At 47.3% G+C, this 25,803-nt stretch overlaps 1 protein-coding gene across 1 annotated transcript; it reads left to right on the top strand.

Annotated features, from left to right (window-relative positions):
* Positions 1 to 7,422: 7,422 nt before the first annotated feature.
* LOC114056414 (DEP domain-containing mTOR-interacting protein-like) lies at positions 7,423 to 23,703 on the top strand. Its single transcript, XM_027881603.1, has 9 exons — positions 7,423 to 7,667; positions 13,913 to 14,091; positions 17,273 to 17,396; positions 18,660 to 18,838; positions 19,467 to 19,652; positions 20,026 to 20,166; positions 20,462 to 20,532; positions 22,168 to 22,272; positions 23,429 to 23,703. The coding sequence occupies exons 1-9, from the start codon at positions 7,582 to 7,584 to the stop codon at positions 23,552 to 23,554; spliced, it is 1,197 nt and encodes a 398-aa protein (XP_027737404.1). The 5' UTR covers positions 7,423 to 7,581; the 3' UTR covers positions 23,555 to 23,703.
* The last annotated feature ends 2,100 nt before the right edge of the window (positions 23,704 to 25,803 follow it).

Here is a 25,803-nt window from a genome sequence, read left to right as displayed (position 1 = left end):
TCATCGACTTGAGGAAAGGCAGATCACTCCTGAATTATTGTGTCCTCTTGCTTCTGCTAGGTAAGTGTCTGTGCCCCTTCACAGCTGTGGTCTGTGCTCATACCAGCAATGAGTAAGTTTTTGAGCTGGTTTGTTGTTATTTGGTTGCACTTCCATGGCATGTGCAGGCTCCAGATGTGCAAGCTCCCTGGGTTTCCAGGGCTTCACACCTCACTGACTTTAAGAAATCAGATTTTGTGCCCTCTGAGGTCTGCAAGCAGGCAGTGGGGACGTTTCCAGTTTCCTTGTGCTCTCCACCTATTCCAGTATGTTCATCCACAGGGTGCTCCACCTTCTGCAAGGCACTTTGGGTGGGCACTCGGGAGCTGGTTGGCCACCGTCACCCCCCCAAGCTCCACAGGCTTAGCCCAGTACACAAGTTAAGCTCTGCACCTCTCCACTGCTTTGCCAAAGGTTCGCAGGATGTAGCTCTGGGGTAGAAACAAAGTCCCATAAGGAAAGAGAAGCGGAGCTCAGTGATTGGGAAGGTGTAAAACCCGAAGCTCTGACGTGCGCGCGGCGCGATCGCTCATCGTCTGTGAAGTCACTAATCTGCAAGGAGGCCAAGACACGCTGCCTGTCCTGGCTCCAGCCACTTGTGCTCTGTCAGCAGGGAGCTGCATCTCCTCAGCAACGCAGGAAAAGAAAGGTCAGCCTCCTCCTCTGAGCAAGGTGCTGACGTTTGCTTTAGGCGAGATTAAACCAGCCTGGGTTTTTATCTGCAAGTGATGCATCGCCTCCAATCTCCGAATTTCACCAATGCTGCCCCAGTGGCAATGTTTAAACTGGCTAAAACCAGAAGAGATGAAAGAAATACTGAAAAGATTTCCTAGGAGAATCTTCCTTGTACTTTAAATTGCTGAGAACAAGTGGGAGAGGCCAAATCTCTGTCAGGACTGGCTAGTTGGACTGCCAAGAACACAGTTGTGTTGTACCTCAGCAGGACCGTGACCGATGCTCAAGCAGGAAAATCCAGTGCTATCAGCTCTGCACAGTTTGTAAACCGGTTCTTGTCTTTCCCTTTAAGCCCTGCCAAAACGTGCTCCCTCAGAGAGGCTGCTCAGCGTTGCTGAGGCTGTTGAATTTTACAATAGATCAATCAGCTCCTGCCAGGAAGTGCAGAAAGGCTGGAGTGTGTCTTTTATGAATAAAAACCCCCACTTCTGATTGAAGTGCTCCTGCTTAATATCAGCAGTTCTGCACTAGACTGCTCTTCTTGCCTTCAATGTAACGGTGTTTGACTACTTAGGGCAAAACCCCACTTGTGTATATACATCTTTTTTCCTACTCTGCTGACATGGATGGTTAATATATGTAAATTGGTGTGCCAGCCTATATAAAGGCTGTTGTGATCAAGGTCAGACTAGGAATTTTCTTGATTAGAAAACCTTTTCTGTGTGTTGTTTTTACATAGAAGCTTGATGCAGTTCCAAGAGGGAATTGCTATTTTAATTCTGTGTTCTCAAATTGCCTATTGACTCCAGCCATCAGCTGTCACTTTTGGGGTGCAGCTCAATGCAGTGCACTAGACTTGAATTACAAATTTAGTCCACCTAGACAGGGCTTCACCATTCAAGTCAAGCTCCCCAGTGTCACTGCAGTATTGGCAAAAAGAGAAAATCTGAATCTGAGACTGCTGCAATTCTCCATTTGCCCACACCAAGGTGTGTCTCTAAGCTGGTCATAGAACTTGGGATGGAGCACGAAGCACATCAAAGAAGTGGAATAAATATTCCTTGTGTAATCTAGGCTGCTGGTGCTACCCCTTGCACTGGTTGTGAAGAAGGACTGGGGCACACACCAGCTCACACAGAAGGTGCTGGTCTAGTGGAAGGTGTCCCTGCCCATGTTGGGGATTTGAAACGAGATGACCTTGAAAGCCCCTCCTATCCCAAACTATTTTATGATATTATGAAGGTGCTCCTTTCAGAGCTTGTGGTCAGATGGACGCTGCTGGTGGAGAGCCTCACTTCTCCTTCCTTCCTCTAGAGGGGATTGTGTCACTGTGCATGAATAGTTGTTGGAGAAACCTTCTTCCATGAGGTTCTAATAGCTGGATGCAGGGTTAGAAATGTGCTCCTGCTCGTGTATCTGCTTATCCACAGCCCCATCCTGTCCTCTGCTGGCGACTTTCATGCTGCATTAAGCAAAACAATAAAAATTCCTCTCTTCCTACCACACACACCTTTGATTTTGCGTGCTGCTTTGGGATTTCAGCTCTCCCTTCTCTCTGGCCAAGTGCACCGGGCTGGACAGTGGCATTTTAAAGCTCAGGCTGTAAAAAATACCAGGTTCTAGGCTTTTTTTGTCCCTGTTACCCTGCCCCTTTGCTGTTAAGCCAGTGTAACAACCTTTTCTTTATGATGAGGAAGCAGCAGACTCATGCACAGAGCTGGGACAGGGCTGTCTCCCCATTGCCCCTGATACAGGTTGGCAGAGCTACAGCCAACAGTTCTTTTTAATGGATCGTGATAGGATTACACTTCCCCTGCCAGGAGTGATTCCTTTGGCTCTGTTTAGTCCAGGCTAATTATAACATAATTAGCACATTCCCATTGCAGCAGGAGGCTTTCCCACCTTTGAAGCTTGAGCATTCCTTCTCTGGGAGAAATGTGGGTCTGGAATTGGCCACAGCATGTACTGGGCAGCACCTGGCAGGGCCCTGACCGATCTCAGGTTGCCCAGACCGTGCTGGGGGGCTGTGAATGCTGCTCTGCAGTCTGCACCTCCCAGAATCATGGAGTCGTTTCGCTTGGAAAAGACCTCTGAGATCATCGAGCCCTGAGAGGCTTCTGTGGAGATGGAGCAGCAGAGATGCACCTCGAGAGATGTCCCAGAGCAGGGACAAGGAAGTCTCTGTGTCCCCAGTGGTCTGCAACACCTCAGTGACCTCAAAACACTCACTGAAGAGTCTCACCCTTAGGGGGAACGGAGGGAATTAAACTCATGTGCCCTGCTTCAAAGTCTCACACCCACACGCTGGTTTGGGAGCTGAAAGTTAAGGACTGTTGACAGTTTTAATTGTTCTAATGTTGAGGAATGGGGAAGTGGGGATGACGCAGGTTCCGTGTCTTGTTGCATAAGAGCATTTCTTTTGTTGTCATTTGTTCTTTGTTGTGTTTTTTTTTTTTCCAATGAAAACTTTTCTTAGTTCATAATGAAGGTGAGTACTTGGTGGTGTTTTCATTAAAACTGCAGGTCCTGGAGCGATATAGTTATGGGAGAATTTCATTTTTCACTTTTGGGGGGTTTTCTTTGTTTTGTTTTGTTTTGTTTCCTCCCCAAGCTAAAATTCTATTCCTTTTAGTTCTGTAGCACCTTGACTGAGCTGTGTTTGCTTACAGCTTTAAGGGAAACAAAAAGCCTCCTATTTGCTACTTTGTAGCCAGCCAAATTATTTTTGACTTGCATTTGATTGCTTGGGGTTAGCAGTCTTTATTTTATGTGGAAAGAAGCAATATATCTCTGGAAGATCCAAATTTCTTTTCTGGAAAAAAAACACGAAGGACACTCAATGACGAGAGAGCTCCAGCTCAGATTTATAACCAGGTAATGAGAAATTGCTGAATAACGTGCTCATTTTCTGCTGCTAGAAGGTAATAAATCTTCCCAGTTTTCTTGGGCTGTGAGAACGCTGCTGACCAGTCCCATGAGCAGCTTCCAACACCGAAGTGGAGGAGTCTCCATGGTGAAGCACATTTCCCTGGTGCACAGCAAATCTCCAGGCTGCCTTTAAGGATTACAAGACCATTCCCTGGGTGCTGGGAGTGAGGGATCTCCACTCAAGATGCCCCCAGTGTTGCTGACGTGCTATTCCAAGTGGGTTTTTTTTTTATGGAGGTGTTTGATGTGAAGGGGCTTCCAGCGTTTGTTGTGGCACTGACACCAATGAGTTAAGCAGCAAATAGCCCCGGGGGTGGACTGTGAGCTTCACTGCCAAATATAAACAACTTTTCTGAAAGCAGCAGGGAGAGCCTGGCTCCCAAACAATGCTGGGCTCTCTGGATGGGCTCCAGCCCAGGTGAGCACACCTTGCTGGCGACAAGCACTTACCCCTGAGGGAAATGTTCTCTGGCAAGGACAGCTCAGTGCCAGCCGGCCAGGGAAGGGCTGTCTCGCTCAGAGGAAACATAGGCCCTGCAAAAACAGGGATTTTACTGTCTTGATGTTGGCTGTGAACTCTTTTTTTTTTTTTTTTTAATTTTTTTAGGGTTTTTTTTGCTTAAGCTAAATCAAAGTCTGTGTGTGGGGCAAGAAGTGATGGCTCGCTGCCAGCTGCTGGCATTGGATGTGCCAGCTCAGGGCAGGAAAAATCTGAATCTGTCTTTTGCCAGACCCTGCTGCCCTGCACAGGAGATTTCTCCAGCTCTCTGCTTGAAATGCAGAGCCTGAACTACCACAGGGAGGACAAAATTTAGTCAAAGGACTAAGGCAAACTTTGCAGTCAGCGACAAGGACGGCTGTGAAAGCTCACAGTGTCCTCTGTGCTATCTCCTGGCAAGCTTTACAAACAGGTTTTTAATCTTTTTACAACTTGTCAAAACAAGCTCATCCAATTCCCTCCTGTCTTTCCCTCAACCCTGTTAGGGAAAAAAAAGGAAAAAAAAAATCAGTAGGAGCTAAACCTTCTACTTGCTGTAACAATGTTGGGAGTTGAAGACCAAGACATGGCTATACCTAGAGGTATGCCTCTACCTTTTCTGGACCCTTAGTGAGTCAAACTACTTCCTAATCTATTGAAACAGAAAAAAACAGACACTCCAGTTCCTCTGGAGAGGAGACCTAGATGAAGGGACTCTTCAGTGCTGCTTGCAATTCATTGTGGCTTCGCCTCTGAAGCTATGCTATGAATGGCTCTTTTCATCTGTGAATGAAGCTGATAACAACCCTCTTCATGTGTGGGGAGGGAGGGACACATACCTAGGGGTTGTTTTTCCCAGCCCTGAAATGCTGTCACCTCCAGGATGGAATTAACAGCAGCTTGCAGGATGTATTCCCCATATTCCCTTCACTGACAAAAATTGCTGTGGGTGAAAGGTGTCAAATCTGCAAAGGGCACTGCTGGGGTTGAGTAAGAGCTCAGTGCTGTGAGCACAGGCCTCAGGGCTTTGGTTTAACATGGCTTTGCTCCTGAACTGAGGAGATGCTCTTCCCTCTAAATGTCAGTGCAAAAAGCCCTGAGCTTGTGACATTTGGAGTGTTGTGCTGGTGGAGAACAGAAGTTCCTCCAGGCCTGAATCCTTGCTCTGATGTGGACCAGTAACAGAAATCAGGGAAAGAGGAGGAGAAATGGTGAGTAACCTCTCCACTAATATATTCTTGCAGCTTCTACCAGTGAAGACAGAGGTAACCATCTTTTTTTTAAAATCAGTTTAGATTTTGAGGCTTGTATCAAGTGATGACAACTTGTACACTTTAATTTTATGCTGCTGAAGGGGAAAAACCATTCTCCAGATTGTCTCAAGCCTACTGACTTATTTTATGAGCTTGGCCGTGGTCCTTGTTGGGAAAACAGATACTCCACAGTCACCTTCTCTTTAACAGCTGCAGGTTTACAGTGGTCCTCTGTCCTCTCAGAAGTTTCAGTCCATCCATCTGCCTGTCATCCCCACAGGCAGCTTTCTGAGCATGGCCCCACCATCTTCAGCAGCCCTGGATATCACTGGCTGCTGTGCCCTCCCTCTGCTCTCTTGACTGAAGTGCTTCCCAGGCTTGAGAGGGGGAGAAAATATATTTTTAGTAGCTTCTCTTCCTTGTTTTTGCAGCTTAAGTAGAAACATTAATGTCTAATTTAAAGGGCACATTTTACAAGGTCATTTATGGGTGCAATAAGCTTTTTTCCTCCTGTGCCTTCCATGAAAGAAGCTGGCAGAAGCTGAAATCCTTTACCTTTTTACTGTAAGAGTAAAACACTCTCAGCTTTGGAGCTGAGTATCTCTTTTTTTCTTTGGAAAATATTTATTATCCAATGATTAGAACAGCAGCAATTTTTCTCTAGTGATGAGATGGGTGGGTTTGGGGATCTTGGGAATTTCCAAGATGCACAAGGGGAGCCTGTTTCCCTGCATTTATGGCCTGGCATGAGCAGCAGGACATAGGAAAGGGTGTGCTCAGGGAGAGTCTGGACAGAGGGAGCCTTGTTGGTACAGCCCCTGTGTGGCTGGGCTGCAGTGGGTGTTTGACTTGGACAGGATCGCTGGGAGAGAGGTTTGTCCAGCCCCTGAGCTGCACCTTTGCTGCTCCTCCATCAGCAGAGAACCAGCAGTGATGCTGGATTCAGCAAGACCAGTGTGGCTCCAGTTCCTGCCGTGCCTTTACTCCGTGTGTCCTGTCCCTTCTGGCCCTGGCTGTTCCGTGCTGTGCTCCTCGAATCCCTAACCCAGCCTTGTTGGATTCAGCAGTATTATGGAACATAAGCCTGGAAGGGTTTGCTTGTGCTGATGGAGGTACTGGCTAACTCACTGCTGGCTGAGGAATTGCTGCTAAAGATGAACTAATTACGGACAGCATTTGGTTTAGTGATGCTTTATCAGACTTCAAATTGAAGCAGAACTTCCTCAGCTGAAAAAATTTCCTTCCCTTCACTCCCTCCCGTCTTCTCCACACACTCTTTTAGTAGGTTTCTTTAGTGTTTCTGAGGTTTAATCCTCAATATTTTTCACTCCTGCTTTACCTGATAGAAATCTGATTTCAGATGAATCTGAGGGTAATGATGGCTGTAATGAACCATCTCCACATCCCAGTTCCTCTGCCCGTTTCTTTGCTGGTCACTGTCACCTTTAGGTGAGCTCTGGCCTGCAGAAAGTACCTCAAGTAATTGAAATGCCTGGTGGCAGCTGAGTAGGTACCAAGTGCCTGGAGGCAGGTTTTAAAGGTGGTATCCGGTGTCCTTGGCACCTGCAGAGCCCCAAACTCTTCTAATTACAGCCTGTGCTTCTCTATCCAACCTCTGTGACAGCTGCTGCACTGAGGAAGGGCTGAAGCTGCTCTGAGCCCCCTTTTCAGCAGGTGTTGGCTGTGGTTGGTGTTGGATGCATCCCACCCTGGGGAGAGGCAGCGAGTCCTCAGGGAGGAGGATGAGGACAAGGCACGTGGCTTGTGATGGGGAATGGCACACCTGGAACCCTTGCAGGAAGGTTACAGCCTAAGGAAGGAAGTGCTTTGTCCGTCTGGTGGCTGATCAAACACTCCTCCTCCAGCCCTGTGTGCCCGGAGCCTGCCGGAGTCACGTCCCCGGAGCGAGCAGAGCAGAGGCTGCCCCATCCTGCTGGGAGCATCCCTGCCACCTTCCCAGCTCCCAGCTGGAGCTTGACTGGAGCCAGCCGGGGTGAGAAGCCCTCAGAGCCAGGCTCAGATTGCAGCAGGCTCCTCCTCCGGAGCCTGCCGAGAGGGAAGGAGAGGCGGGGAGCAGGAGTCAGTAACTTCAGGCTGCCAACCTGCACCCTGCCAGCGGCCGGGGACGGCGCTGGGGGGCCCGCATCTTCCCGACCCGCATCCCCTTGGGAGCATCTCCCACCGCCGCCCACCCACCGTCAGCCCAGCATGGAGAGCCTGAGCAGCAGCCTGAAGAAGAAAGCCACCGAGCAGCACTACAGGGCAGAGGTGATGATTGCTGGAGAGCAGCTGAGGTAGGAGGTGTGGGGTCCTCCTCCAGCCCGGGGCAGGGCTGTACCCGGGGCTCTGGGCTCTATCCCGTTAGCAGGAGGCTCAAAGATTTATCTTCGAGCGAGCACTTTCCCCCCAGGTATTGGTATCTCCCCCTCCCCAGTACTTGCTGATCCTTCCTTCACCCACCAAACCAGTGTTGAGCCAGGTCCTTTCCCATATTACCTTGTCCTGCTGCTCCTCCGTGGCATCTCCTGCAATTCACCTCCAGGTGTCAGGGCACTGGCAGGTGGGTTGAGGCGGCAACAAATTTTTTTTCTCCCTTTGCACCTTCCCCCAAGTGCAGAGCACGGTGTGGTGGCACTGAACAGCCCACCCAAGGTCCCTGGTCCCTGGCTGGATGGGGTCAGCACCACTTCTGGGGATGCTTGGACTTTTGGGGTGATTTGGAAGGGCAACTCCTGAGTGCCATGTGCCTGAACTGGATCTTCCCTCTTTTGAAAGTCACTTTTGAGAACTTCTGCTGGTTTGCAGTCCCAGCTTTTAAGCAGCTTCTGAGATTTATTTTTTTTTTCCTATAAAGACAAAAATCTATTCTCCTATGCAAGAAGACCTGTGTGGCTGAGAAAGCATGTTCCTTGTGTATCTGGGGTCAGAACCCTCACTTGCTTCTAAGCATGTGACTGTGGGCTTTCCTAGCTCTTGAGCAGAATTTGCTTTTTTTGCATCTGGAGCCATTCTGGCTTGTTTTGAAATGTGGGTGGAAGATAGGAAATATATCCTTGAATAATGTAAACAGCCCAGAGTTTGATTTTTGCTAGCATCAGATTCCTAAAATTAGCTTGGTGTTGCTCTATTGTCCATTCTCAGCGAGTACTGTTAACTTTAGCTTTATTATTTGCACTGTATCAAGGATTGATAACTTCCAGCTAAGGACTGGGGCCCCATCTTGAAAACACAAAAACACAGCCAGTGTTTAAAGTGGCAGGGAAAGTTCATTCATATTTCCATCTTATTTATATTTCTACTATTTTACTCATCTGGGGTGACTGAGGTTTAAAATTAATCCTATAGCCAGGGCCAAAAGAAGGGATCAGGTATTCAGAGAGCAAATAAAATAATCAAGCTGTGTGTTAAAACTGTGTTCCACGTGTGGGGAGTGATGTGTCTTCCTCTAGCAGGACAGGAGCATATCAGATGCTGGACCATTCGGTGATTGTGACTGTAAGGAGAAGGAGGGAATACAGCAAATTTATTCATGAACAGAGCTCTTCCAGTACACTGCCCACTGGGATAAAGTTGAATAGAAAACCCAAAATTTATGTAGCTTTGGGGACACCCACCTGAGAGTTCCCAGTGATGGAAAGGAGGGCCCTTTTGCTGGTGGCTGGGAATGCAGCAGTTGCCTCCTTCTGCTTTGGTCTGGGCAGGAGCCCATTCTCAGTGCAGAAGGGTGGGAAGGAGCTGCTGGGCAGCACAGGGTGTAAAACCTGGGGAGGAGGGTGAGGAGATGGACACCAGCCTGCAGCTGGGCTCCTCCTTCCCTGAACCCCTGGCTAGAAGGAGAGTTAAGTGACGTAGAACATGCTGGATGTTTATTTTAGGGATCTTACAGCCTGGCAGGTAAGGAGTTAGTGGTATGAATCTTCCTGGGACCTGGATTTCCTGTGGGTAGCAATGCGGAAACTGAGGCAGAGAGGCTGGATGATGTCTCAGACAACAGCAGATGGACGGGGCTGAATATCCACATTGTTCTCCCCCTGCTTTTCCCCACATATGGAATACAGAGGCATGTGAAGGAACCCTGCAGGCTGCCCTGACTCTGTAAACATCCATCAGCAAATAACCTTGTTGCATCTACATGAAATATCAAACATTTGTTTTTCCCTGTTCTCCACTTCCTGCCCTGCCTCCCCACTATAACATTTAATCAAACAAACCTTTGCTCCATCTTTGCAGTTCTTTGGCTTCCCAGCAAGTTTACAAATCCCTCCGAGTTTGGTTTGGCCAGAGGGATGAGTCTGTTCAGTGTCAGGATGCATTTCCCAGCCAGAAATAGCTGCACAAGAGAGGGGTGAGGGAATGCTTTGTGAGGATGGCTGGGAATGAAATGGATCCTAAAGGAATAGAGGGGAGACTGGACAGTGTGGTTTGGGCTGTCTGTCTGCTAAGGTTCTCTCTGCTTCCATGAGGATGCTGCTGTTTGGTCTTTAAAGGAGGAAGAGGAGTTTTGGGTGTTGAGTTTCTCTCCACTAAAAAGATGAAAATAAAAACTCCCATTGATATTCCGGTCTGGAGTTTGAGAGGGCTGCTGTCTCGGGCTCATTCCTCACATCTGCTGCCAGCCTTCTTGTTCCAGACATATAAACTTGCACGAAAATCACATTAGTTTTGCTGGGCGTTGTGTGTTCCTGGGTGGCATTCTGTAAGAGAGGCCCAATTAGTCACTTCTAATTGCAACAAATGGCTTATCTGCACAGAGAGATTCTGGAACAGCTTCTGTGCTTTGCGTTCACACCCTGCTGTAATCAGAGATTCTCAAGCACGGACAAGCCCTTGTGCACTTTCCTCTGGGTATTCCCATGGTCAGGTGAACCAGTTGTGCTCCAACAACTCTGTTAGGCTGCATTAATCTCTCTTAAACATAAAATATACTCAGTAAATTTATGTCTTGGGCAGAAGAAGTGAGAGGAGAGGGAAGGTTTTCTCCTCTGAAGAACAAACTCGTGATTTCAGCCACTGTCCAAAGTTTTCAGAGGTGATGAGTGTTTTTATTTGGATACTCAAACTGCAATGCTGTTAAACAAAGTGTTCGTATTTCGTTGCTCTGGAAATTGGGCTCACTTAAAGATGTGTAGCTAAACATGCAAAAATTGGTATTCTTATCCAAAACTCTTGGGTCTGCAGGAGTTTTGGTGGTTCTGTGTTGGACTTGTATCTCTTGCAGTGGGGATCTGTTCCTCGAAGAATCATGAGGCACTGCATGATGCAGCAGTGAATGTTATTCAGAAGATGATACTATATGGTCAGAATGATCTCTGAAAAGCCAGTTATTAAATTTTCAGCACTAAAAGCTGAGTAAAAGCCAGGAATGGGAAGTAGACTTGTGCTTGCTGGGGTTTGTTTTTGAGATTTCAGGCAGTTTTAAATACAAGCAGGAAAAGAAAACATCTCTGTACCCCTCTGGGCTGCCACAGGCATGCAAAGCTCTCCCCTCTTCCCTCATGAACTGGTGCTTTTTGCAGACTGGGGGTGCAACAAACTGTTTGCAGTGCCGGTTTTGCCTGAATGTGCCTCTCCAGCAGCCGTTTTGCAGAGATGCTCTTGTGGCTGTTGCTGCCGTTTAGTGAACACTTAGTTGTTTGTTGGGTGTTTTTTTTTGTTTGTTTGTTTTGTTTTTGTTTTGTTTTTGTTTTTTTGGGGGGGGTGTTTGTTTTTGTTTTCTGTGAAAATAGGAACAAAAAAGATCCTTTGGATGAGGCATCTTTCCAAGGCCGTTCGTTTGTGCTGCCCTGCTGTGGGAATATTAACTGCAGTTATCCTTGAAAGATCCACCTTGGCATTTGAGATGCTCAAGGTCTGTTTACACGGGAGGTGATGGAGAGTTTATTTCTCTTCTGTTTGCGATGTCCCTTTCAACAAGGCTACACGGGATGAATAATGATGGCTTTGTAGTGACCTTGACAGAGAAACAGTTTGCTTACCCAACACAGCCAACCCAAAGCAAACGCACGTGGAAGCAGCGCTTTGGCTGCCAAGCCAGGCGTGTTTCATAAGAGCCCATTCTCGTGTTCCAGCAAGTGTTTTATCCTGGCTTTATTCTACTTTTTCTTTTTTTTTTTTTTTTCTTTCCCCCCTTTCAAGAAATAATGTGTCCACGGGGTAGATTTTACCATCTAGAAAACTCATAATATCTCATTATATATATTTCCTTATTTTTTTTTTTAATCTGGAAGCTTTGTTTTATCATCACACAAGAGCTGTTGGAAGACGCAGTTGCTGTTACATCCTGTGTCTGAAGGACAGAATTTGTCTCCTCAGGGTTGACAGGAAACAGTAAACAAGAGGAAAGTGAAAAGAGCACAGGGACACTCGAGCCGTGCCTTTTCCTCTGTCCTGGCTCTGCGGGACAGAGGGAAAACTTGTCACAGGCTTAAAACAGCCCACAGAGCTCCAAATGCTGCTTTTTCAGAGGTGCTGAAATACCACCTAACTCCTGCCCTGACAGTTTTTCCCCAAAGGATAGTTTAAAAATAAATGCACTTTTTTGTTTTTATTTTTAAACCTTAGGTGTTAGCAGCCCTGTTCGTTGAAAATCATTTTTCTTTTATTTTGTTTTTCTCCTGCAAGATCTGTGCGTTTTTTTTTTTTTTTCTGTATTCTGAAACATGATAAAAAAATACCTACAGGGGAAATAGTGTTTTCCCAATGATTCAGACCTTGTGTATCTGTGTTATTTTATGTGAAAGGCATGTCTGTGTGTACATATATAAATGTATATATATGTGTGTATTTGTATCTCTATAGTGTTTATGGAGTCCTGCAGACTCTTTATGGCAATAGAGCACTCTTGGAACATTTCTTATCTCTACCAAACACGCCTCTAAAGTGCCTTCCCACTTGCTAATTGCAAAGGAAAGAAAGCACATAAAAATTGACTGTGTCTTCCCCTGTAGTAGAGGGATGTTGGTGTGGGGAGCCTGTTTGTAGTTACTGCTGTCTGTGCCTGATTGCATTTTGACAGTGGACCATGAAATAAAGAAAGGAAAAAGACAAAAACCTCTAAAAATAGCAAGGCAGCTGTCTGTGGTCTGTTCTTTCTGGGTAAAATCCATATGCAGAATGAGTTCTGGTCACCTGTGGGAATGAGCCTTCCAGGTAGAGAGTGAAATGCTGAATATAGACCTCAGGATCTGCCAAAGGCAAGGCCAGGAGCTGGCTCTGAATGAATCTTTGGTTTAATATTTGACTTTCCAGGAAGGTCTGAAAATTTCTGTTAATCGTATTGGCTTGTAGTAGCCTCAGCATTAATTGCAATAATTAATTACTGATTTTTCATCTCACAGAAGTTTTTATCTTTAGACTTTTAGGACCTTAGTATTTGTAAATGCTACAATAAAGTATAATCCATTATTATCTGATGGATTTTTAGGATATTTAAACTTCTCATATGGTACCTGAAACTGCTGTCCAGCATGCTGTGTTGTACACAGAACTTTTCCAAAAGAGAACAAAAGAACTTGAGGCATGAAATAACAAAAGACTGCAGTGATTAATGCCTTAATAAAATACACTGGCCCGGGGCAAAACCAGGAATTGAGGTGAATAATTTGAAACCAAAAACATCCTAGAGTTACAGAGGAGAAGTTTAATTAATGTCTCCCTTCTGAGCCTGCTGCATACACTGGGCATTTTCCAGGGTTGGTGTTTTGGGAACAGTCATGACTACAGGGCAGAAGTTTGGCCCCTGGACAGATGTCCTGCCAGACTGGGTTGTCTTTGGCTGGAACACAGAAGAACTCTGTGCCTTGTGGCTTGCTCAGTATTTAAGGTCCTTTGAAAGTCAAAGCCCCGCTCACCTGAGTACTTTTGCCCATACGTATCTTTCCATCAGAGCTGCAGACTTGCCACAACGTCAGGGCTTTCAGGATAGGAAGGCCATTGTTTTTGGTGAACTGTCCCAGTCAATGCCACTTTGAACTAGAAAATGTCAGGGCTGTTGTCCAGTGTTGCTGTGGATCAGTGGGTTCATGGATTAGTGGGTAGTGATGGGACCTGGACCCTGTTCCTGTGGCAGAAGAAATCAGGGCTCCTGTTACTGCTCCCACCTGGAGCTGTGACTAAGACTTTGTCCTGGGGGCAGCTTTATTCCTGTTTTCATGGTCACAGGGAAGGAGAACTAGATACAGAATGGTGCCAAGATGACAAATATATGTACTGCTATTTTTTTCCCTGAGTATTGTCCCCTCTTCACCCCCTTTGGTTCGCTGCTGTGTGTTTTTTAGAGGCTTGCTTAGAGCAATAAGACACGTGTGGGTCAGACTATGTCTGGTGCAGGCAATTATATAATTTCCATAGTGGCAGGAGGAGAGAAGGGCATTATGGAGAGGCTGCTTGGGGTTGACTAATCCAGCCTTGCAGTGCCAAGGGGTGGTTGCCAGAAGTCCCGACTCATCAGTGGCGTCTCCAAGCTGGGCAGATGCTGGGCAGTCAGACCCAAATTGCCCTGTGACACCAGCTGTGCTCAGCTGGCTGCTTTTCCCTGCAGGCTTCGCCTCCACGATGGGAAGCTCATCAAGGACAGGCGTTTCCACCTCCGGACGTACCCGAACTGCTTCGTGGCCAAGGAACTCACGGACTGGCTCATCGACCACAAGGAAGCACCAGACAGGGAGACCGGGATCCGCCTCATGCAGAAGCTGATGGACCACTACATCATCCATCACGGTGTGTGGGTGTCTCTGCTGCCTACTGAGCCCCCCCAGGGAGGTGTCTGTGTGTCTGCTCACCCTGTGTGTCCGTCAGCCCAGGATACAGAAGTGTGGCCAGGTCACTGCCCACCACTCTCCCATGGGAAGAGGCCTCTCTCCTAGAGAAGCTGGGAGAGGATGGGTGGGCAGGAGGCTGGATGGGGCTGGATCTGTGTGAAGGTGCTTTGCTTTGGGGGATGTGCCAGTTCCCTGCCCACCAGAAAAGGGACTTGGGCTGTGTGCTGGTAAAAGGGCATCTGAAGTGTCTCCAAGTTCAGGAACACCTGGCCTGCATGGTCCTGTATCCAGCCAGGTGGATATTTGAACAAAAGCTGGTCTGGCTCATGTTTGTGTCATGCAGAAGTGGAAGCTGAATTACAGCACACACTTCACATCTGCAGAAAAGCTCATTTTCTTTCCATAAGAAGCCAGTGTTCCTCAGTTTCCCCAGGATGGGACAAGTGGGGCTGTGGAGTTCACATCACTCCAAGCAAAAGTAGCCGGGTACCTGTGAACCTGGAGCTGAAGCAATCCTGTAGGAATGCCTCTCTTGGGATTTAAGTGTGTTTCAAAGGCTTGTTCATGGGACTTGTTAAATAAAAAAGAAAGGGATGGGCGGGAAGGCAGTTTGATGCTCAAGCCCAGCTCTTAGTAGTATTTAGGGTTTTTTTTTTTTCTTTTTAAAATTTATTTGGAACTTTCAGGAGTTCTGGATTAACTCAGGTCATGTTCTGACCTCTGTGCCTGTCCCTGAGCTGCAGAGCAATCCCCAAGGTCCAGCCCTTGGTCCCAATATAACAACTGAAAACAAGTGCTGCAGATTGGCAAAAGGCAGTTTCTCTCCATGTGATTTTCAGGCCCAATCAGGAACAAAAGTCCCAGATTACCAAACAGCCCTGGGACACCTCTGCCATCAGAGGGAAGGGCTGTGGCTGAGCTCTCTTGCTCCCAAGTGTTTGGGACAGGAGCTGTGGTAACCTGGAGCTGGGTAGTGGTTTGTCATATGAAGATGCAGCTGAGGAGACAGAAACAGATGAGACCACACAAAATCCAGTCCTCTCTTCCCCCCTCTCCTCCAGGGTCCAGAAATAGCTGCCTTTGACCACTGCAATGCAAACACTCTCTGTTGCCATCTGCTACTTGCTGAGGTTAATGCCCTTTACATTAAACTGCCTTGAATAAAAATAAACTGCTGCTGTGCTTTATCACAAAAGCATAAAGCTGAAGCAGGGAGTTCTCAGTTAACCATTAACACTTAAAGCTGATTAATTTTCCATCTCTCCAGCTGACAGTTTCAAATAAGTCCATTAGTGAATTAAACCTGTGCAGCACTGGGTGCCAGTGCTGTTTTGATTGCTGACTGGGCCGTGTCTATCCTGCCTCTGATAATTCCTGGCAGGACACAGAATTTGACTTTCCAACTTGTTTTTTGTCCATTAATTTTTGTTAGCCCTGTGGAAAGAAGTCTGCCTGCTAAGGCAGCACTGCTCTGGGTGCTTGGCAATTGCCTGACTAAACTGTTTGGCCTCTTCTCTGCTGGGATCCAGATGATAATTATCTCATGAAGATCATTGCGCTGCCTCTTAATTGTCTGATGTGGTTTGAGCTTTGGTTCTACTACACGCTGGAAACACATTGAAATTGGTCTTTCAGTAGTAAAAGTGCTTTAGTTTTCTATGGGCACAGTCCTGTAAAGCTTTAGGTTCTATTCCTGATTGCAGTGGCATGGGAATGGCTGCTCCTTGGAGTTCCAAAGCTGCAAACTTTCACTGTTCAAACAACCTTATCCTGCCCTCCTGCTCGATGACTCGCGGGCTTTGGCATCCTGATTTCATCCAAGACAACTGCTCAGCAGGAAAGGTGAACTCCAGATAATCTGACGAGTTTTGGCATTTGCTGCTCACCACAAGGGGAATGTGGTTTTGCTGGTCTGCTCAGAAGGATGGGAAAAGTGTTAAAATTTTCATGAGAAGTATCTTGCACCTTTTGAATCTCACTCTAGTGGATGATGTTACTTTAATGAGGAAACATTTTTGGGTTTTCTGTTTCCCCTTGACTAATTTTCTTTGTTTTGCAGGCATATTCTTTTGTCTGTGTTGTTTTTTTGGTTTGTTTGATTGGTTGGATTTTTTTTTTTTTTTTTTTTTCTTTTTTTTTTTTTTTTTTTTTTTTTTTTTTTTTTTTTTTTTTTTTTTTTTTTTTTTTTTTTTTTTTTACCACTGAACTTTGTTCTTTTGGCTTCAGATGTGTGGATCTGCACACAGGCTGGCTTTTAAAATCTAGATGGAGTGTGATTTTTGGGCTGTGGTGTGGTTTTTTTGTCGTTTTTGTGTTTGTTTGTTGTTTTTTTGTTTTTTTGTTTGTTTGTTTTGTTTTGTTTTGTTTTTTTAACTTGTAGTCCAGGAATGTGTTGCAAGCAAGTTTATCTCAAAGCTGCATCCCAAATATTTACCTGCTAAAGGTTGCATGGACTTAACAGCCATTCATTCACAGATTGTGTGCCCATGCCAAAGATAAAACTAAGGCTTTTCAGACAGATTTGATTATTCCAGTTGTATGCATCTGGCTTTGAAGAAAACTTTCTCTTGAGCTCAGTTTGCCACGCAAATGAATTGGGCAGGATTGGCACAAAATGGTGTGGAGAAATTCATGCCACTTATTTTTTAGCTTACAAGTATTCTTGACAGACAGAGGTGATTTTATGGGGGTTTGGATGCAGTGTGGGGTTTTTTCCCTCTGTCCTCCAAGTCTGCTTGCAGTGGCAAAAGCTTTCTAAGAAAAAAGTCGATTGAGGGAATTCTGTTTGTTCTCTTTTAGTCTAAACCTAAACATTTAAATTAAAAGAAAGAAAAAAAATCCCTGTTTTTTCTAATGAATGTTTTAATGTCTGAATCAAATGCAGACTCAAACTCCAGCTCTCCCAAGGTCTGTACATTGGGGCTGACTTCTCCCACCCACTAGCATGGGCTGCAGGTGTTTATAAGCAGCCACTTTTTGGGGGCTGAAGGCTCAGATGCTGGCTGCTCCATGGTGCAAAGGGCAAGGAGAAGGGACGTGGCAGGCAGCCCTCACAGCTTTTAACCTGGAGACAACATCCTGCTGAGTGTGAGCCCTGTCTGCCCCTCACGGACTGACATCCCTGCCCCGAATTCTTCCAGTCTGTGATGAGCACTCGGACTACAAGGATGCCAAACTGCTCTACCGCTTCCGCAAGGACGACGGGACCTTCCCCCTCAGCAAGGATGTGAAGGTGTTCATGAGAGGGCAGAGTCTTTACGAGAAGTACGTGAGTCCTATCCTGGCACTGGGGTGTTGGGAATGTGCTCTGCTGGCTGTGCTGGCTGTGCTGGTGCTCTGCAGCTGGGAGCCCCAGCTTCTGCTGGCTTTGCTTTCCCTTCTCTGTACCCAGTGCTGTCCCGCTGGGAAATGCTGTTTCCCGAGCCCTGTCACAGCTGCAGGACAACTGCCATCCTTGGGGATGGGGCTGGAGCTGTACTGTGAACTCATGGATGCTTCCAAGGGCTCCAGCCCAAGTGCAGGTTCTGGGATCCTGCATAGGGAAGCATAAGAGTCCACTGTGAGTGCTCCTAGAACATCCAGTGGCCAATCCCAGCAACCCTCTACTCTCCTCCAATGAGCTGCTTCCATCAGATCTTTTAGGACTTATGGCCAAAGTCAGCAGGGTATGGGATTTTCAACACCCCTGTGAGCCTGGGGCCCTGTGTCTCAGTCTGTTTGCAAAATTTGTCATGGAAAAGCTAATTCTCAGGCAGTAAAGAAAACTCTTTCCACCTCCAAGTGTTTAGGGTTTTTTGTGTTGATTGTTTCTGGCCCTAAATCCAGGCCATCTTTTCAGGGTTCAGCCCCAGCCCACCCTCTGGACCTGCGTCCTTTAACAGCCCCTTCACAACCTCACACGCTGTTGATCAGAGTCACAAACGGGCTCTGAAGGGGAAGCAGGTGGTGATTTCGGGTGTCTCCCTGCCCCTTCACCAGATGTGCACCCCTTGTGCTTTGCTTTTGATCCGCAGCAGTGTCTGTGGGATGGGGAGAGCATCCAGCCAACTTGTCTCATGGCTGAGCCAGCTGCACCCTCTCGTGGAGACACTGGATTTTGCTCTCACATCAGCTGCAGATGGAACATGTGCCGTCTGCAACCCACCTTCTCCATCCATTTGGGTATCTGCCATGGGTTGCCTGCATTTGGTTGCTCGCTTGGCTTTTCCCTGCATTCTTTAGCTGGGGTGGCAGCTGAACTGGTTTTGCTGAAGCTGATGCCTCTGCTGTGATGAAGATTTGTAAGGATGCCTGACTGCAGCTCTGTGTTCCTCCCTCCATTCCCGCTGCTCCCAGGCAGCAATATTTCGGCTGCGATGCTTTGCCCGCTTCTCTCGGCCTTCCTTTGCCTGGCTGCAGTTCCCGTGAGGAATGGCAGGGATGTGTGGCATCATGGGAGCCGTGACACTGCTTTGTGTGGCTGCAGCTCCTGTGAGGGATGGCAGGGATGTGCAGTGTCACGGGAGCCTTGTCCCACCTCTGTGCCAGGCTGGTGAGCGTGGAAGAGTCAATTCTGAAGGCGAGGGAGGAGAACTCGGTGAAGTACCAGAGGACTTTCCTGGGCTGTGAGATGGTCGACTGGCTCATTCAGGAGGGAGAAGTGGAAAACAGACAGGAAGCTGTGGAGCTGGGACAAGCCCTGCTGGAGCACGGGATCATTCAGCATGGTGAGCGAGGGTCCGGCCGGAGCCGGGATGGAAAGCGAGGGATGAGCGCAACTGTCAGGGCTGTGCTAGGAACAAACCCCCATTCACGTCATGCAACAAGTGCTGGTCAAGTGCCCACTTGGAGATGGCAATGGAGCCTTTTAGTTCTATGTTTGGAGCTGGTGACCTTTGAAACCGGAGCAATCTTGCACCACCCGCAAAGGCTTTGAGCTGAAATCTGAGCTACTCTGCTCTTCAGTTCTTCAAAGCTGCCGGCCACAGGCCTGGGACCCACCCCTGGGTTTGGAGGGCTGGGGTGTGAGGGTGTAATGTTCAGCTCCGCTTGGCTGGACATCATAACCATCTGCCGGAATTACAGTTGCAATCCGGAAGGCAGGGGGTCCTCTGAGTGTCTTGGGACAGGGGCAGGTGGAGGGATGTGACATCAAGAGCACCCCTGGGAGATGGCACCTCGTGGGGAGGTGGCCCTGCTGTTCCTCCCTCCCTGCAGGCAGCGACCTCAAACAGTCAGAAAAACTGCAGTAGGGCACAGAGGCATTAAAAGTGATTCACTGGGGTCACTCAGGATATCTGCTTTATATTTTTTTGTACCCCTTCAGCCTCTCCCTCCTCCCCTGTTCTCTCCTAGTCTCCAATCGGCATCACTTCTTTGACAGTGACATCCTGTACCATTTCTGGATCAACTTCCGACGGAGGCGGCGCCTCACGGAGCTGCTCAATGAGAACTCTTCTCGTGCCCTCTCCGAGAGCCCCGACAGCCCCTTCTGCCTTCGCAAGCTCAACCCAGACCCAGGCAACACCAGCTTTCTCTCTGGTAACTGGATGTGTTTGTGGAGGGGTGTGGAAGCAAGGATTAAGTTACCAGAGTATCCCAGAGCTGAGGGCCCTCCACCAGAGCATAGGATGTTCCTTCAGACATCCCATGAAGTGACCCCCCATCCCACTGACCTGTGGTGGATGTCACAGTGCAGTGGCAATCTCTGTCATAGCTCCCCATCCCAGGAAAGTAACTCAGCATCAACTCAGCTCTAGATCTTTCTTTGAAGCTGGTTTTATTCTTTCTAAGCTCAAATGCCATCTTCAGTGCGTGTTTACCTTTCAGGTGTGGGTCAGGCTGGGGGGTGAAGTTTGTCATTTTAAAAAAGTCTGTTTCCTCCTTGAGCAATTGTTATTTCTGCCTCTTTCAGTCCAGACCAACAAGGAGATCAAAATTGTCTCAGCGGTTCGAAGGAGCAGCATCACTTCCCTCTCTGGAAACTCCAACCCCTACTTCAGCGCTGCTCCTACCTTGGTATTCCCTCCTGTGGCCGAGTGCAACCCTAAATCAGGTCTGGGCTTCTGCATTGCCCTGTTGTTACATGGTTTACATCCATTCCTTCAGGGCACAGGCTCGCTCAACCCCAGCTCATCAAGAGGAGAGGGTCAGCCTCACCTCAGCTTTGTGATTTGAAAAGTTGTGCACGTGTTTGGAAAAACCCTGAGACGAATGCAAAGAATTCTGTGTGCAGTGACTGTGGAGCTAACATCTGTTTTCCAGCCCGGGGTAAACCCCAGGCTGCCTTGTTATGCACTTTACAGTACAAACCCCTTGATTCTGATAGAATCTGTCACCTTCTGCTCTAGTGTTAAAGAGACCCGTCACCAACGAAGAGCTCCTGTCCCCTGGGGCCCCTTATGTCAAGAAAACTCTGACTGTGAGTGACCATTGTGAATGGCATTGCCAATCCACCAGTATCCAGCTCCCTGCCTGTGCTTGGATGGCTTTCTGTTGGCTGCTCTGACCTCTCTATCTTATAGCTTTGATTGCCTGTCACATCAGCATGGCTTTTGGTTGGTGACTCTCAACAGGGAAATGTCTTCACATATTGTTGGGGGTGAAAACGTGCTCAGCCCCTGCAAAAACCTAATGTATATTAAAGGAGTAGATCAGGAAGGACAGTGTTTCCTGGACAGAAAAAAGCTCTCCCATTTTGGAGGGTTTTTTTGGTGAGGCCCTGGCACAGGTTGTCCAGAGAAGCTCTGGATGCCCCATTCCTAGAAGTGTCCAAGGCCAGGTTGGACAGGGATTGGAGCAACCTGGTGGAGTGGAAGGTGTCCCTGCCCATGGCAGGGGGTTGGAATGAGATGATTTTTAAGGTCCATTCCAATCCAATCCAATCCAATCCATTCTAAGATTCTATGATCTCTGTTTCATCCAGCTCCACGCAAACTGAAAAATCAGCACGTCTTGTGATGGTTGAGACCGGGATAGTCATCCTCTCTGTCATGTTGCTTTAAGTACAGCTTTATGTATCTTTCAGGCTCCTCTGCAGGTCAGGGTGTGTTGATATGATCCATCAGCAGCACAGAATAGGGGGAGCACCCAAGGGCCACTCTTGCCTTTCTTATGATGGCCTTTTAACATGGACAGATCTCTAGAGTGCTGCAGACAACTTGAGTTTGAGCCTTTTCTAATTATTTCTAAAGCTGCAGGACTGGTCAAGGCAGGGCTGGTGGGTGCTGGGCGTTAAATGTTGCAGGACAAATCCTGACCTGTGGGTCTCATTGAGCTTGGTTATTTTTGTGTAAAACTCATTTCTTCCCTGCCTGCCTCTGAAAGGGGGGATCTCACAAAAACCACAGGGCCTGTCTGCCACACTGATTTGACACAAGTATGGTTACAAAAAGGCTGTGGATAGGGTTCCCAAATAAAGTGCGCTGTAGAAAGTGGTGGGAAAGAGCAAGAAAAACAAAGCTGGTGATTAGCATGGCATGGTATGAGGACGTGCTGTTCATTCTCCTCCTGAATGCTCTTGCCCTGCCCTTCAACTCTGCCAGCCTGGGCCTTTCATGGCTCATTTCCTCCTGCTTAGCTCTGCAGTTGCTGTTATTTATTTATATGGGTAACGTGCAAAGTCTCTTGGGAATTCCTTTTCTCTTTTAGTCACATCAGAGGGCCGCAGTGCTACAGCAAACCGCTCTGACAGACTGAGATCAGAGTGGGAAAGGCAAGAGGGGCTACTTCCACCCTGGAAGTGCTCTGCTGTGCCAAGGAAAAGGCACCCTGTGCGTGCTCTGGAAATGTTCCCAGCGTGTTCTGGGTGCATGCCTCACACTTCAGCTTAATGCTGCCTGTGCTTCACTCTTCTGCTCTTGCTGGCAGGGAATATTAATCACAAAGCAGCTTTGCAGAGAGCAATTAATCAGTTCTGCATCTCGCTGGTGCACAGCCCCCTCTCTCCCACCCATAAGAGATCAGGGTCATGAGCTCTCCATCTCTCTAGGAACTGCTGCACCTCCTCTATGAAGCTCATTCCTTGGTTTTTAAAACCCTGCTGTTCTGCTTGTAGATTGTGGGGGATGCAGTGGGCTGGGGGTTTGTGGTCCGAGGAGGAAGACCTTGCCACATCCAGGCAGTGGACCCAGGAGGACCTGCTGCTGCTGCAGGGATGAAGGTACTTCTTACTAATGGTGACTTAGCTGGAGGCAAGACTTCTATCCTGTTTGAGCTTTCTGGGCTGAACACATCCTCTGTGATAATCCCACCTGCTGCAGTGGAGATCAGACCGATGGAGTCAGCACAAGGAGCTGTGGGAGAGGTGGAGGGAAGGATGATCTCTGCAGGCAAAGTGCACCCTGTGTAGTGGCACAGGGGAGGATTTGCCTTTTCCAGGGCAGCACAGGGGCTGTGGGCAGCTAAAACCCCAAAAAATCTCTCACAACTAAACCATCCCCGTGGTAGACTTTGGAGCTGTCAAAATTGTTTGAGCTGCTGAAAACGAAGCAGACAATTCCCAGTTCAACTCCAGTGATTTCCCAGTGAAGCAGGGAAGGAGCAGAGCTTTATCCTGAATCACCTGCTCCCACAGCTCCTGAGATGCAACACATTTTGTTTCCCTGCTATTAGCAATGGAGTTCTGCATGGAGCTTTTTTCCATGTACATGAAAACTGAATAACCTCAGACTGATGCCTTGATTTGATTCATCAAGGAACTTCCAGTATTTCCAGCTCCGGTGAAATGAACTGAGATCTTGAAGCTCATTTTGGGCCCAGGCATGTTTGAGTTTCATGTACAGAGTTTTAGGCATGCATGAAAGAGATGCTGAGTTTCCCAGTTCCCTGTAAAAACCCCGGTATCCAGAGGGAATCATTTCTATAAGCTGATATAAGTCTAAAGTCACGTGGACATTTGGAATAATGGGATCCTTCAGAGGCAGAGTGTGACTCCTTGTTTGCTTCAGGCAGGATTGGGAGGGGATGGATGAATTTGTTTCATTTACTCAAGAGCCCAGTTAATTTCTCTTTACCTAATCTCATTTGCTACCAAATTGCTAGATGTTAATATTGTGCTTCATTTCCATCTGTGAAATGAACCACTGCTCATAAATGAGTCTTTTTTTCTCTGTTAGCTCACAGTCTAAATCCCTTTGGTCCCATTTTGATGATACAGTGATTGTAGCACTGTGATATTAGTGTAGCTATGAAGTGGTGATACTCTAGAGTTTCAAGGCTTTTGAGGCAAGTTATTTGCATCACAGCCTCTGGTTCCAGTCAGCCAGGGGCAGAAGGTGCCAAGAGACTGAAGGTAACCCGTCCCTCCTCTCTTGCAGGTGTGCCAGTTTGTCTTCTCAGTGAATGGTGTGTGTGTTTTGCATCTGGACTATCAGACCATCAGCAGCCTCATCATGACAGGACCACGGACTCTGGTGATGGAAGTCATGGAAGCCATTGAATGAATGAAGGAGTCTCATCCCACTGCTCTTTGGGAAGGCAGGACACTCCACTGAGCAGGGACAGACTGTGGGGAGGGACCAAGCTTGACCATTCACTGTGACGTGTTACCCAGGCAATTTAATATATTTTCAAATAAATACATTCCAATGGACAGGTCTTGGATTTTCACATTCTTGAAGTGTCTGCCTCCACCTGCTCTCAGGAGTGTCTAAGCTCTGGCAGCTCCTTTTTAGTGCCAGTGTGAGAATTCAGCACTTTACGACCCAAGCCTTAGAACAAGCCATTCACCAGCCAGGCTGCAAGGCAGGTGGTAAAGCTGGTAAGCAGCAAGAAGTTTGATACCCAGTGAGTACGTCTGAGCTCCCCTGAGCTGCCTGTGCAGTCTACCGAGAACACAATGTGCTCTCCAGATGGCCCCATAAGCTGTGCCATGGGCTCTGTCAAGAAAATAAGGCAATGAATGCAGGAATGTATGCTTCCTTCTCAAATCTGAGGCTCCTGCTACTCTGTTGGTTTAGCCACACTCACAGCCAGGGCTGGTTGCTGTTCCCAACTATTTCTTCAAAAGAGGAGACTTCCATGATAGTGCTTTTTGTACCCCCACCACCCTAATAATGCTTAAATTAATGAATAAGCTTCACCTCAGCATGGAGGCAGTCGGGGAAAGGAGAGACCAAAAGCAGAGTGTGCCCAAAAGGAGATGTGTCCTAGTCTGAATTTCACTTGGGGAGGGAACAGAAATGAGTGAAAGCCACCAAAATACAACCCACCTTGATTCTGTTGCTTGCAGGATGACTGTGTTTGTAGCCAGCGCAAAATATTCCTTGCAAACTTCCCTGAAAGCGAACTAAAAATAGAATAACAAGTAATAACAAGAAATTGGGGAGGTTTCTTGCTTTCCAGTTCATGGAGCATCCTGCTTGTGATTAGCCTGCCGTGCTGTGCACAGAGAGGATGATCTCCAGCACTCCTGCTTAGGGCAGGGCTCTCAGTGCAGCTCCTTTGGCCACAAACCAAGCCTTAAAAAAAAAAAAAAACAAAAAAAAAACCAAACACCCAACCCAAACCCAAAAAAGCCCCAAACTAGTAATTTTGATTTGTGTTAAAATGGGGTTGACTGTCTTGGAAAATCTGGTGTCAGCTGTGTATTAGGTATTGCTTTACTGCTGGCTGCCTCTTTTTTCCCCTTGGTATAAAGGGATATGTGTTCCCCCAGTTCTGGTTCTGAAGTAATAGGACTACTTGGAGAACAGCGTTCCTGGAACGTGGTGCAGGAAAGATGTTTGCATTGATAATCCACTGGGGTCCCTCCAGCCCCTAAGTGAAACCAGACCATCTTCTCAGCCGTTTGTCAATACACTCAGGGTTGTTATTTGTAGCCATTCAGTGCACGAATAAAGCGGCCTCAATCTGCCTTCTTGGCTTTTAAATTCTCTTCAGGGAGTGTTCGGGTGTCTGTGATGGCCCAAAAGTTTAACCCAGGGTGTTTGGCTTGAACTAAGGTCAAATCCAGGCATTGCGTGGGCACCTTGGGAAAGGCAGGCCGGAAAGCAGTACCCTGAACAAAAGCATTGGAAACAGGCTCCAGATTTTTCTGATGTAAGCAGAGCAGGATTCTTCAGCTCTGCACCTGAGTTCCGTGAAGTGAAGCACAGGAGATATGTGTTCTTTCCTTTCTCATCTTCTTCTGCTTTTAAACTGTAGCAAATCTGAGCAAATTCTGAAATCCAGTAGGAATTACAGAAGAGGTAATATGTGGCATTTACAGGTAAGGCAGCGACAACCCTCTCTCCATGGGGTACCAAATGCTCCATGTTTTGTTTTAATAAGATTTGTTGCTCACATGTTGCCCAGGGAAGCTGTGTCTGTCCCATTCCTGGAAATGTTCCAGGTCAGGTTGGATGGGGCTTGGAGCAACTTGCCTAGTGGAAGATGTCCCAACCTATGGCAGGAAGATTGGAACAAGATGGTCTTTAAGGCCCCTTCTAATCCCTTCTGTGATTCTGTGATTTAAGTTTTGGAGTTACCCTTTGATCTGTATACTGTGATGCTTTGAAGTACTTATGAAGTTATGACACAAAATTGCAATGACCTTAACAAAGGTTTGTTTATTGTGAAAAATATTTTGAAAACTATTATTTTTTTTCCATCTAGCTTGACTGTTCCAAAGACACCTGTGTTCCCCATGGAATAGCAATTGCAAGTGTCTTTTAGCTCACTTGGTTACGAGAGGAGAGTGATGCTGACAGTC

This window comes from Empidonax traillii, unplaced genomic scaffold (assembly GCF_003031625.1).
Source record: "Empidonax traillii isolate 1590-97213 ecotype Southwest subspecies unplaced genomic scaffold, ASM303162v1 scaffold91:size2966241, whole genome shotgun sequence".
Classification (NCBI taxonomy): Eukaryota; Metazoa; Chordata; class Aves; order Passeriformes; family Tyrannidae; genus Empidonax; species Empidonax traillii.
This window is presented reverse-complemented; position numbering and strand designations above follow the sequence as displayed.